Source organism: Rhincodon typus, chromosome 29 (genome assembly GCF_021869965.1).
Source record: "Rhincodon typus isolate 14 chromosome 29, sRhiTyp1.1, whole genome shotgun sequence".
Classification (NCBI taxonomy): Eukaryota; Metazoa; Chordata; class Chondrichthyes; order Orectolobiformes; family Rhincodontidae; genus Rhincodon; species Rhincodon typus.
The window spans coordinates 14,348,357-14,361,596 of NC_063360.1; the positions used below are offsets into that span (position 1 = coordinate 14,348,357).

Here is a 13,240-nt window from a genome sequence, read left to right on the forward strand (position 1 = left end):
GAGAGGCAGTGAGTGTGAACTCCATATCACAGGGAGAGACAGTGAGTGTGAACTGAATTGAATTAAATTAGCTTTACTGTCACATGTTCTCAAATGAGTACAGTGAAAAATTTATGTTGGCACTTACAGCACCATCATAGGTACAAAGGGACAAAAAAGAGGAAGGGCCACCAGACCCGAAACGTTAACTCTGTTTTCTCCTTCACAGACACTGCCAGACCTGCTGAGCTTTTCCAGCAACTTTGATTTTGTTCCTGATTTACAGCATCCGCAGTTCTTTCAGTTTTTTTTATAGGTAGAAAGGGACCTCGGTACAATCCTTAGTTACAGAATAGAGAAAGGAAGAAAAAGAAGTTACATTACACTTACACACAGTATGACCATAGGTCAGAAAAACCAGAAGCAAAATTAAAAGGACAAACATCACACTCATCACAGAAAGGTAGTGAATGAGGGTCCAATGTAATGGAAGGGTCACAACCAAAGCACAGAAGAAAATTGAAAGTCAGTTCCCAGTGAACAACAAGAGGTAGTCATGCAGATGAGGAGAAGTAAACTGAGAGGGAAACTCGTCTTAGAAAACATAATTTTAATCTTAAATCACAAAGGTGGCTGGCCAATTAATGTAAGTAAACAGCATCAATTCACAATGTCACCTCAGCTTCCACTGCACTGTAGAATAAAAATGTTAGCTCTGGGATTCAAGGCAATACCAAGAACCATGCTTTGAGATCTGTGGCTTTTGTTCTCTGTCTCTATATCCTTCTTCTAGAGAAATGATCTGTCACTTCAAATTCTAGATACATGACAGTAATTCAGCATTCTTCCATTCTTTATATTTACCGATGCAGTGGTCATTCTGTACTTCATAGCCAAGGGGACAAATACACCGGAATGAACCATCTAAATTCTGGCAGGTCCCAGGGGCACAGGTGCCAGGGAAGCTGATGCATTCATTGATATCTAATGGAAGAGGGAAAGAACAGAGATAAATTAGACTCCAGGCACTGGCAGGCAACTATAAAGCCTCTCTGTTTATTTCAATGCGCTTTGAGAAATCCACTGATTAACCACACCACGTATAAACAGGTTGAAAATAATGAAAATGCTTTAATGCATTTCCTGTTTATGGATATTGGCTATAACAGGATGATAAACTCAACAAGTTAGTTTTGCAATAATTTCCTTTGTTTGCTATTTCAGCAGAAAAAAAAAACCTCATTGACTTTATGGTCAAATCCTCTGGAATGAAGTTGGCTGTATAAAATCCTACAATATTGTAATGTTCTCTAATCTGTCCATTTATCAAATGCTGATACGTATGATTTTTAAAACAATTCTTGGATATCACTGACTTGGCCAGTATTTGCTATCCATCCTTAATTGTCCTGGAGATGGTGGTGGTGAGCTGCAGTCCATGTGGTATAGATACACTGACAGCTGTTAGTAAGGGAATACCAGGATTTTGACCCAGCAACAATGAAGGGACAGTGATATATTTCCAAGTTAGGATGGGTGCTTGGTTCAAAGGGGAACTTGCAGGTGATGGAGTTCCAATGCATGAAATTATAGGAAAAGACTTAGGCACATAAGAAAATCACAAGTGCAACAAATAAAAATCCTTGATAATCAAAGGCCATCCATCACAAATCCGTACAGTACAAAACACTTTAGCCTCCATGCTATCCAAATATCCATCCTGGTAGTTCTCATCTATCTCTGCATTTTATCAAATACATTGAACATTTTAAGAAAATTATATTAACGATTATATGTCCATCGAATAGATTTCTTGTGGAAAAAATGTTATATGCACAGCTTGCTGAAATATCTAAGGACCAAGCATTAGTTTATATACTTTACAGACAAAGAGACCAAACAACAGCAGTTCCTGCAATCAAGACCTCAGGCCAAAGACAGGACCACCCTCACTCGATTGCTATGCTGCAGCTCAGTGTGATCCTGTGACTGAAAAGGACGAGCAGTTATGGTGACATACAGTTAGACTGCCAGCTGGCTTACACACAATATTCGCTCCCGATAAACACTGGGCTGTGCCGGAAACCACCTGATTGTGCATTTAGCTCCCATGTGTTTTTTTAATTCGCTAGTGGGACATGGGCGCTGCTGGATGGGGCCAACATTTTTAGCCCATCCCTAGTTGCCCTTGAGAAGGTGGTGGTGAGCTGCCTTCTTGAACTGCTTCAGGCCACGTTCTGTATGTTGACCCACAATGCCCTGAGGGAGGGAATTCCAGGATTTTGACAGTGAAGGAACGGTGATATATTTCCAAGTCAGGGTGGTGAGTGGCTTGGAGGGGAACTTGCAGGTGGTGGTGTTCCCATATATATGCTGCCCTTGTCCTTCTAGATGGAAGTAGTTGTGGGTCAGAAGGTGCTGTCTAAGGATCTTTGGTGAATTTCTGTAGCGCACCTTGTAGATAGTACACACTGCTGCTACTGGATATTTGCGGATGTAGTGCCAATCAAACAAGATGCTTTGGCCTGGATGGAGTCAAGTTTCTTGAGTGTTGTTGGAGCTGTACCCATCCAGGCAAGTGTGGAGTATTCCATCACACTCCTGACTTGTGCCTTGTAGATGGTGGACAGGACTTGGGAGTCAGGAGGTGAGTTACTTGCCGCAGTATTCCTAGCCTCTGATCTGCTCTTGTAGCCACTGTGTTTACGTGGTGAATCCAGTTGTGTTTCTGGTCAATGGATGAAAGAGCTGGATTCCAGAGTTGAGGTGAGATGAGGTGAAAATGACAATCCTTGACATCAAGACCACATTCGCCTGAGTGGGGCAAGAGGAATCGCAGCAAAATGGGAATCAATGGGTATCGGGTGCAAACTCTCCACACCAAGGATGTTGATAGTAGGGGTGGTGGTTAGGTTGTCTCTTATTACAGATGGTCATTGCCTGACATTTATGTGGCACGAATATTACTTGCCATTTGTCAGGCCAACCTGGATACTGTCCAGACCTTGTTGCATTTGAACATGGACTCCTTTAGTATCTCCTTCAGAGAAGGCCAGACTAGACTTGGTATTAGGGAATGAAGCAGGAAGGGTGATCGATGTTTCAGTAGGACAGCACTTTGGGCTGAGTGACCATAACTCCATAAGATTTCGAGTAGGCATGGACAAGGATAAGAGTAGCCCTCGGGTGAGGGTGTTTAATCGGGCAAGGGCCAAATACATCCAAATTAGACATGAACTGGGGAATGTGGATTGAGAGCAGTTACTTGAGGGCAAATCTGCATCTGGCATGTGGGAGGCTTTTAAAGACCAATTGATTAAAGTGCAGAACATGCATGTCTCTGCAAAACTGAAGGATAGGAATGGCAGGATCCAGGGACCACGGATAACAAGGGAAATTGTAAACTTAGTCAAAGGAAAAAGGATGCATTTGATGGGTTGAGGCAGCTACAAACTGACAAAGCCCTGAGGAGTATAGAGAAATTAGGAGGAACTTAAATGCAGAATTAGGAAGGCTAAAAGGGCTATGGAATGTCTTTAGCAAACAGGGTCAAGGAGAATCCCAAAGCTTTTTATGCATATACAAGAAGAAAGAGGGTGGCAAGGGAAAGAGTAGGCCCACTCAAGGACAAAGGAGGGAAGTTAAGCGTGGAGCCACAGGAAGTGGGAGAGATCCTTAATAAGTACTTTGCATCAGTATTCACTGAGGAGAAGGACATGACTGATGCTGAAGTCAGGAATGAGTGTGTAAATACTCTGGAGAATGTCAGTATATTAAAGGAGGAAGTTTTGGTATCCTAAATGGCAATAAGGTAGAGAAGTCCCCAGGGCCAGATGGGCTCTATCCCAGTTTACTGCGAGAGGCAAGGGAAGAAATAGCTAGGGCATTAGCAGATACCTTCACGTCTTCCTTGGCCACAGGTGAGTTTCCAGAGGACTGGAGATTAACCAATGTTGTTCCCTTGTTTAAGGAAGGATGCAGGGATAATCCAGGAAATTAGAGGCTGGTGAGTCTGACATCTGTGGTGGGGAAGTTCTTGGAGAAGATACTGAGGGACAGGATATATGCACATTTGGAAGAAAATGGACTAGTTAGCTACAGGCAGCATAGTTTCATATGGGGAAGGTCATGTCTCACCAAGCTGATTGAATTTTTTGAAGAGGTGACAAAGATAATTGATGAGGGAAGAACTGCGAATGTAGTTTATATGGACTTTAGTAAGGCATTTGATAAAGTCCCACATGGCCGATTGGTGCAAAAACTAAAATCACATGGGATTCGGGGTGGGCTGGTTAGATGGATACAAAACTGGCTTGGTCATAGAACACAAATGGTAGTGGTGGAAGGGTGTTTTTCAGACTGAAGACCAGTAACTTGTCATGGGATCAGTCTTAGTTCCTCTGTTATATATAAATGATCTGGAGGAAAATGTGGGTGGTCTGATTAGTTTGCAGATGACACAAAGATTGGTGGAGTTGCTGATAGTGCTGACAATTGTGAAAGGAGACAACAGGATATAGATAGATTGGTGATTTGGGCACAGAAATGGCAGATGGAGTTTAATCCAGACAAATGCAATTAGATGCATTTTGGAGGATCAAATTTAGATGTGAATGATACAGTTATTGGCAGAACCCTTAGGAACACTAACATTCTGACGGATCTGGGTGTGCAGGTACACAGTTCCCTAAAAGTGGCAACACAGGTAGCCAAGGTGATTAAGAAGGCATATGGCATGCTTCCCTTAATTGGCCGGGGCATGGAGTACAAGAATTGGCAAAACATGTCAGTTTCAGTTGTTTCAGCGGCGGGAGTCTGGGAGGGAGCGCGAGGGCAGCCTGGGAAGGTAAGCTTTTCGATTATAAAAGTCTTACCTCGCGTGACTGCGGCCTTTCAGTTGTTTCAGCGGCAGGCGTCCAGGAGGAAGCGCGAGGGCAGCCTGGGAAGGTAAGCTTCCACCCAATAAATTTGGGAGTTAACTAATACCCGAGACACCACACGCGTAGTGTCTCCCACCCTTCCACCTCCTCTAACCTAGTAATAACGACTAAGTGTGGTGAGCAGGTAAGCTATTTGCATTTATTTTTCCTCATCTCTTTGTTATCTTTTGGGGTGGTCACCTAGACGCCAAATACTCTGGGAGCGGGTCGGAAGGCAAAGCCGGAGTCTGTTTGAGCATATAACGGAGTAAACTTACTGGTGCAGTGAACACTGCGAAACTTAAAAAACAAACTAATTCATTTTAAATAATTAACTAAGTAGAGATGGCAGGCCAGGTGATGTGTTGTAGCTGTATGATGTGGGAGCTGGCTGATCCCATTGAGAACGGCAGTGACCACATCTGCAGCAAGTGTTGGCTGCTTGAGGAGCTCCGGCTCAAAATTGATGAGCTGGAATCCGAACTCCAAACACTGCGGCACATCCGGGAGGGGGAGAAATACCTGAATGCTGTGTTCCGGGAGGCAGCAGTGTGTGACTGCGAGTGAGGCAGGTAGAGGGACGCTGCAGACAGGAACACAGGAGCCGCAGCCCTTGACATTGTCCCACAGGTTATGAGGCACTTGGTCCCTGCGTGGATGAGGAACAGGGCTGCAGGAAGGATGAGCCAACTGACCATGGCACCATGGTCCAGGAGGCCATTCAAAAGGGGGGAGCAAAAAGACAGATTGTAGTTGTAGGTGATTCCATCATCAGGGGGATAGACAGTATCCTTTGCGAGCAGGATAGAGAATCCTGCATGGTGTGTTGCCAGCCCGGTGCCAGGGTGCGAGACATCTTTGACCAGCTTGAGAGGATACTAGAGAGGGAGGGGGAGGATCCAGTTGTTGTGGTCCACGCAGGTACCAACAACATAGGCAGGACTAGGAAAAAAGACCTGTTTCGGGATTATGAAAAGCTAGGAACAAAATTAAAAAACAGGTCTTCAAGGGTCATAATCTCTGGATTGCTGCCTGAGCCACGTGCAAATTGGCATAGAGAGGCGAGGATCAGGGAAGTAAACACCTGGCTAAAAGAGTGGTGTGGGAAAGAGGGTTTCCTTTTCATGGGGCACTGGCATCAGTTCTGGGACAGGAGGGATCTATACCACTGGGATGGACTCCACCTGAACAGGGCCGGGTCCAGTGTTCTGGAGCAAAGGGTAAATCGGGTGGTCAATAGGACTTTAAACTAGTAAGTGGGGGGAAGGGAGAAGTGAGCGTAGAGGGAGAATAACAATTAATGTAAGGCAAAGCAGCAGTTTAGCAGGTAACAAGGAAGCTTCAACTCCATTGAAAATTAAGAAAAAAGTTGAAGGGAGGGAGAACTCAAGAGTTGTTAGTAATGGAGGTAATAGGACCCAAAAAGAAGGTGCAAAAACTGGCATAAGGGCACTTTATCTGAATGCTCGGAGCATTTGAAACAAGGTGGTTGAGTTGACGGTGCAAATCATGGCAAATGGGTATGATTTAGTGGCCATTACAGAGACATGGTTACAGGATGGTGATAACTGGGAGTTAAATATCTAGGGGTATCAAACTGTTCAGAAGGACAGACAGGAAGGTAAGGGAGGTGGTGTTGCTCTGATTTTTAAGGATGATATCAGGGCGGCAGTGAGAGATGATATAGGTACTACTGAACAAAACGTTGAATCCATTTGGGTGGAAATTAGGAATAGCAGGGAGAAGAAGTCACTGATAGGTGTGGTCTATAGGCCACCAAATAACGACATCGTGGTGGGGCGGGCAATAAACATAGAAATAGCTAATGCATGTAAAAATGGTACAGCAATTATCATGGGGGATTTTAATCTACATATCGATTGGTCAAACCAGGTCGGTCATGGCAGCCTTGAGGAGGGGTTTATAGAATGCATCCGCGATAATTTCCTTGAACAATATGTAATGGAACCTACGAGGGAGCAAGCTATCCTGGATCTAGTCCTGTGTAATGAGACAGTTAGGGATCCTCTCCGACGGAGCGATCACAGTATGGTCGAATTTAAAATACAGATGGAGCATGAGAAGGTTAAATCCAGTACCTATGTCCTGTGCTTAAACAAAGGAGACTATGAAGGAATGAGGAAGGAGTTAGCTAAGGTAGAATGGGAGCAAAAACTTTATGGTGGGTCAGTTAAGGAATGGTGGAGGACTTCCAAAACAATTTTTCACAGTGCTCAGTAGAAGTATACTCCAGTGATAAGTAAGAACTGTAGGAAAAGAGACAGCCAGCCATGGATGTCTAAGGAAATAAAGGAAAGTATCAGATTGAAAAAAAAACACATACAAAAAAACAAAGAGTAGTGGGAAACTAGTAGACTGGGAAATCTTTAAAGGCCAACAGAAAGCCACAAAAAAAGTTATAAAGAAAAGTAAGATAGATTATGAGAGTAAACTAGCTCAGAATATAAAAACAGGCAGCAAAAGTTTCTATAAATATGTAAATCGTAAAAGAGTGGCGAAGGTAAACATTGGTCCTTTAGAGGATGAGAAGGCCAATTTAATAGCTGGGAATGAGGAAGTAGCCGAGACATTAAACAGTTATTTCGTGTCAGTCTTCACAGTGGAAAACACAAATAACATGCCGAAAACTAATAGCAAGAAGGTTATAGCAGGTGAGGACCTAGAAACTATCATCATCACTAAGGAGGCAGTGCTGGGCAAGCTAATGGGGCTAAAGGTAGACAAGTCTCCTGGCCCTGATGAAATGCATCCCAGGGTACTAAAAGAGGTGATGGGGGAAATAGCAAATGCACTAGTAATTATTTACCAAAATTCACTGGACTCTGGGGTGGTTCCCGCAGATTGGAAAACAGCCAATGTGACGCCACTGTTTAAAAAAGGAAGTAGACAAAAAGCAGGTAACTATAGGCCAGTTAGTTTAACTTCGGTAGTGGGGAAAATGCTTGAATCTATCATTAAGGAAGAAATAGCAAGACATCAGGATATAAATTGTCCCATTGGGAACACCCAGCATGGCTTCATGAAGGGTAGGTCATGTTTAACCAATTTGGTGGAATTCTTTGAGGACATTACTTGCATGATGGACAATGGGGAACCTGTGGATGTGGTGTACCTGGATTTCCAGAAAGCATTTGATAAGGTGCCACACCAAAGGTTGCTACGTAAGATAAAGTTGCACAGTATTACAGGTAATGTATTGGCACGGATAGAGGATTGGTTGACCAGTAGAAAGCAAAGAGTAGGGGTAAGTGGGTGTTTTTCTGGTTGGCGGTCAGTGGCTAGTGGTGTGCCTCAGGGATCAGTGTTGGGACCGCAATTGTTTACAACTTACATAGATGATTTGGAGTTGGGGACTAAGTGTGGTGTGTCAAAATTTGCAGATGACCCTAAGGTGAGTGGTAGAGCAAAGTGTGCAGAAGACACTGAAAGTCTGCAGAGGGATATAGATAGTCTAAGTGAGTGGGCAAAGGTCTGGCAGATGGAGTACAATGTTGATAAGTGTGAGGTCATCCATTTTGGTAGGAATAACAGAAAAATGGACTACGTTTTAAATGGTAAAAAATTGCAGCACGCTGCTGTGCAGAGGGACTTGGATGTCCTTGTGCATGAATCGCTAAAAGTAGGATTGCACGTGATTAAAAAGGCAAATGGAATTTTGTCTGCCATTGCTTGAGGGATGGAGTTTAAAAACAGGGAGGCTATGCTGCAGCTGTATAGAGTCCTGGTGAGGCCACACCTGGAGTACGGTGTGCAGTTTTGGTCTCCTTACTTGAGAAGGGATATACTAGCACTGGAGGGGGTGCAGAGGAGATTCACTCGGTTGATTCCAGAGTTGAGAGGGTTAGATTATGAGGAGAGACTGAGTAGATTGGGCTTATACTCATTGGAATTCAGAAGAATGAGGGGAGATCTTATAGAAACATATAAGATTATGAAGGGAATAGATAAAGTGGATGCAGGGAGGTTGTTTCCGCTAGCAGGTGAAACTAGGACTAGAGGGCATCGTCTCAAAATAAAGGGAAGCAGGTGTAGGACTGAGGTCAGGAGGAACTTCTTCACCCAAAGGGTTGTGAATCTGTGGAATTCCCTGTCCAGTGAAGCGGTTGAAGCTACCTCACTGAATGTGTTTAAGGCAAGGCTAGATAAATTTTTGAACAGTAATGGAATTAAGGGTTATGGTGAGCGGGCGGGTAAGTGGAGCGGAGTCTCAAAGATCAGCCATGATCTTATTAAATGGCGGGGCAGGCTCGAGGGACCAGATGGCCTACTCCTGCTCCTAGTTCTTATGTTCTTATGTCGCAGCTTAAAAAACCCTTGTTAGGCTGCATTTGGAGGATTGTGTGCAGTTTTGGTAGGCGCATTACCAGAAGGATGTGGAAGCTTTGGAGAGAGTACAGAGGGCATCGGCTATGAGGAAAGGCTAGGATTGTGTTCACTGGAAAGACGGCAGTTGAGAGGAGACCTGATTGAGATCTATGAGAGGCATAAATAAGGTGTATAGTCAGAGGCTTTTTCCCAGGGTTGAAGTTTCAATTACAAGAGGGCACAGGTTCAAGGTGAGAGTAAAAAGTTTAAGGGAGATGTGCGAGGAAAGCTTTTCACGCAGACAGTGGTAGGAGCCTGGAATGCACTGCCAGAGGAGGTGGTGGAAGCAGGCACATTGGCAACATTTAAGAGGCACCTGGATGGTAACATGAATAGGGAGGGAATAGAGAGATACGGACCGAATAAGGGCAGAAGATTTGTTCCTGTGCTGTACTTCTCAGCGAACATCCCCACTTCTGACCTCATGATGGAGGGAAATTCATTGATAAAGCAGCTGAAGATGGTTAGGCCTAGGACACGATCCTGTGGACCATCTTCAGAGATGTCCTGGATCTGAGAAAACCAATAGAGAGTTTGCCCATGTTACCCATTGATTCCTACCTTGCTACAGCTTCTACATGCCACACTTGGTCGAATGCAGCCTTGATGTGAAGGACTATCACTCTCACCTCACCTCTGGAATTCAGTTCTTTTGTCCATGTTTGATCCAAGGCTGTAATGAGGTCAGGAGCTGAGTGGCCCTGCTGGAACCCAAACTGGGCATCGCTGAGCAGGTTGTTGCTGAGCAGGTGCTGCTTGATAGCGCTGTTGATGACACCTTCCATCACTTTACGGATGATTGAGAGTAGACTGATGGGGCGGTAATTTACAGGATTGGATTTGTTCTGCTTTATATGTACAGGACATACTTGGGCAATTTTCCACATTGTTGGTAGACACCAGTGTTGTAAATGTACTGGAACAGCTTGCCTAGGGGAGTGGCAATTCTGGAATGTTGTCAGGGCCCAAAGACTTTTCAGTATTCAGAGCTACGAACCATTTCTTGATACCGCGTGGAGTGAATCAAATTGGCTGAGGACTGTTACCTGTGATGCAGGGGACCACTGCAGGAGGCTGAGATGGATTATCCACCGGGCACTTCCGGCTGAAGATCGCTGCAAATGCTTCAGCCTTATCTTTTGCACTGATGTGCTGGGTTCTTCCATCATTAAGGATGGAGATATTTGTGGAGCTCCCTCCTTGTTTAATTGTCCACCATCATTCAAGACTGGATGTGGCAGGACTGCAGAGCTTAGATCTGATCCGTTGATTGTGGGATCGCTTAGCTCTGTCTATCACTTGATGCTTATGCTGTTTGGTGTGCAAGTAGTCCTGTTTGGTGGCTTCACCAAGTTGACACCTCATCTTTAGGTATGCCTGGTGCTGCTCCTGGCATGCCCTCCTGCACTCTTCATTGAACCAGGGTTGATCCCCTGGCTTAATGGTAATGATTGAGTGGGAGATATGCCGGGCCATGAGGTTACAGATCGTGCTGGAGTACAATTCTGCTGCTGTTGATGGCCCACAGCGCCTCATGGATGCCCTGTCTTGAGTTGCTAGATCTGTGCGAAGTCTGTCCCATTTAGCATGGTGAAAGTGCCACACAACATGATGGAAGTTATTCTCAGTGTGAAGGCAGGACTTCATCTCCACAAGGACTGTACGATGGTCACTCTTACCGAAACTGTCATGGACAGATGCAACTGCAGCCGGCAGATTGGTAAGGATGGTGACAAGTATGTTTTTCCCTCTTGTTGGTTCCCTCACCACCTGCCACAGACCCAGTCTAGCAGCTATGTCCTTTAGGACCCGACCAACTGGATCAGTAGTGCTGCTGCCGCTGGGCCACTCTCTGTGGTGGATATTGAAATCCCCACCCAGAGTATATTTTACACCCTGGCCACCCTCAGTGCTTTCTCCAAGTGTTATTTAACATGACTGTTTCATCAGCTGAGGTAGGAGGTTTCTTGCCCATGTTTAACCTTAAGCCTAGAGACTTCATGGGGTCTGGATTCAAAGTTGAGGACTCCCAGGGCACCTTCCTCCTGACTGTATACCACTGTGCTGCCACCTCTGTTGGGTCTGTCCTGCTGGTGAGACAGGACATAGCCAGGGATGGTGATGTTGTTGTTTGGAACATTTTCTGTCAGGTATGATTCCATGAGTATGACTATGTTAGGCTGTTACTTGACTAATCTATGAGACAGCTCTCCCAATTTTGGCACTAGCCCACAGACGTTAGTATGAAGGACTCTGCAAGGTCGACAGGGCTGTTTCTGCTATTGTCTATTCCAATGCCTAGATGGTCTGTCTAGTTTTATTCCTTTGTTGAGTTAAAGGGTTTACTGCAATGATAATATAAAGAATAAAAGCTATCAGATGAAGATCTGACTGAGGTCTTTTGTCAATGCCATGTATGGAAATGGCACACGTGAAACTCAGCTGATGAGGTTCTATTCAGACCAAGCCTTGTTCACTCACCAACACAATTCTTCCCATCGGGTGGCAGCTCATAGCCATCCTGACACAAGCACTGGAAGGAGCCGATACTGTTTATACACTGCCCATTTCGACAGACCTGACCAATCTGAGTTGAGCACTCGTCGATATCTAAAAAGGGGAAAAGAGAAAATGACATTCTCCTTTAAAATGAACATTTTTAATCGATTATGAAATGGAGCAATGTGAAGAAACAGGAATTTAAAGAAGTTTCTGAAGGGACCAAAATATAAAAACAATAAATACCATCACCAAGATGGATAAAACATTGTGAAATGTGGACAATTCACTGCCTATTAAAAATCTAATTGTTGTCCTAATCCTGACCTATCCCAATTCACCTCCTACTTTTTCCAACCATGCTCCTGTACTGTGAGACTAGATCTCTCACATTGCTCTACAGGGAGGAAGATAGTGTTAATTATATAGGAAATAATTAAACAATTATCTTTCAAAGTCTACAGCTTTTGGTGACTTATGAGTGGTGTGTATGGTAATCTCACCCCTATTCTGTTACCAGGATGATGCAGCAAGAAGATCATAAGTACAGAGAAACAACAGCAGGCCATTCAGCCCCTCAAGATGATTGTGCCACACAACCAGATCATTTTGGAGTGTATCTGGCAGCAAGTGTGAAGAAATACTCACGGATCTGCTGAGTTTCTTCAGCATCTTCTGTTTTTTTTTCAGATTTCCAGCATCTGTAATGTTTTCATTTTATGTGAGCCTGTATTGCCATTTGATAAGATCATGATGACATGATCGAACTCTATATACCTGCCCACCTTCGTTCTTAACACCCTTCGTTAACAAAACTCTATCAAGCTTAGATTTAAAATGAACAATTAATATCACACCAATTGTTAACTGCCAACAAAAGTTCAAAATGTCTGCAAACATTTGTGAATGGACTTATTTCTGAATTTCAGTCCTGTGAAATCTTACTATGGCTCTTTGCAATGTTACCCCTGGAGTCCAGGTATCATTCTGACAAAGCTCCTTGGTGCTGTCTTTCCCAAAAGGTGACCAAAATTTCTCACATACTCTCAATGTTATCTGACCAGGGCTTTGTATTACTGAACAGTAACTTCTACACCTTTTTATTCTATTTAAATGACACTTTCTTATTATTTGATAACTATCTATATCATTTTGATGTATCTGTACCCCCACTATTCTTTGGATCTCTACTCTTTCGCACTTTTAGAAAATACCCTGTTCTATTCTTTTCAGACTTCGCATTTCTAACATCGAAATGCATTTGTCACAGTTCTGTCCATTCACTTAAACTCGTAAGATCTCTTTGTAATTCCATCTGAACTGCTAACAATGCCAACTGTTTGTGTCTTCAGCAAACCTGGATATGTAGTTAAAACCGAAAGAACTGCGGATGCTGTAAATCAGGAACAAAAACAAAGTTGCTGGAAAAGCTCAGCAGGTCTGGCAGCATCTGTGAT

General features: G+C 43.9%; 1 protein-coding gene across 1 annotated transcript in view; it reads right to left on the reverse strand.

Annotated features, from left to right (window-relative positions):
* The window catches only part of fbn2b (fibrillin 2b), a 193,163-nt gene that overhangs the window by 29,206 nt on the left and 150,717 nt on the right, over nucleotides 1-13,240 (reverse strand). The window contains exons 47-48 of the mRNA XM_048613904.1: nucleotides 11,766-11,894; nucleotides 844-963 (exon numbers count right to left, since the gene is read on the reverse strand). Coding sequence (XP_048469861.1) covers nucleotides 844-963; nucleotides 11,766-11,894 — 249 coding nt within the window. The remainder of the gene's footprint in view (nucleotides 1-843; nucleotides 964-11,765; nucleotides 11,895-13,240) is intronic.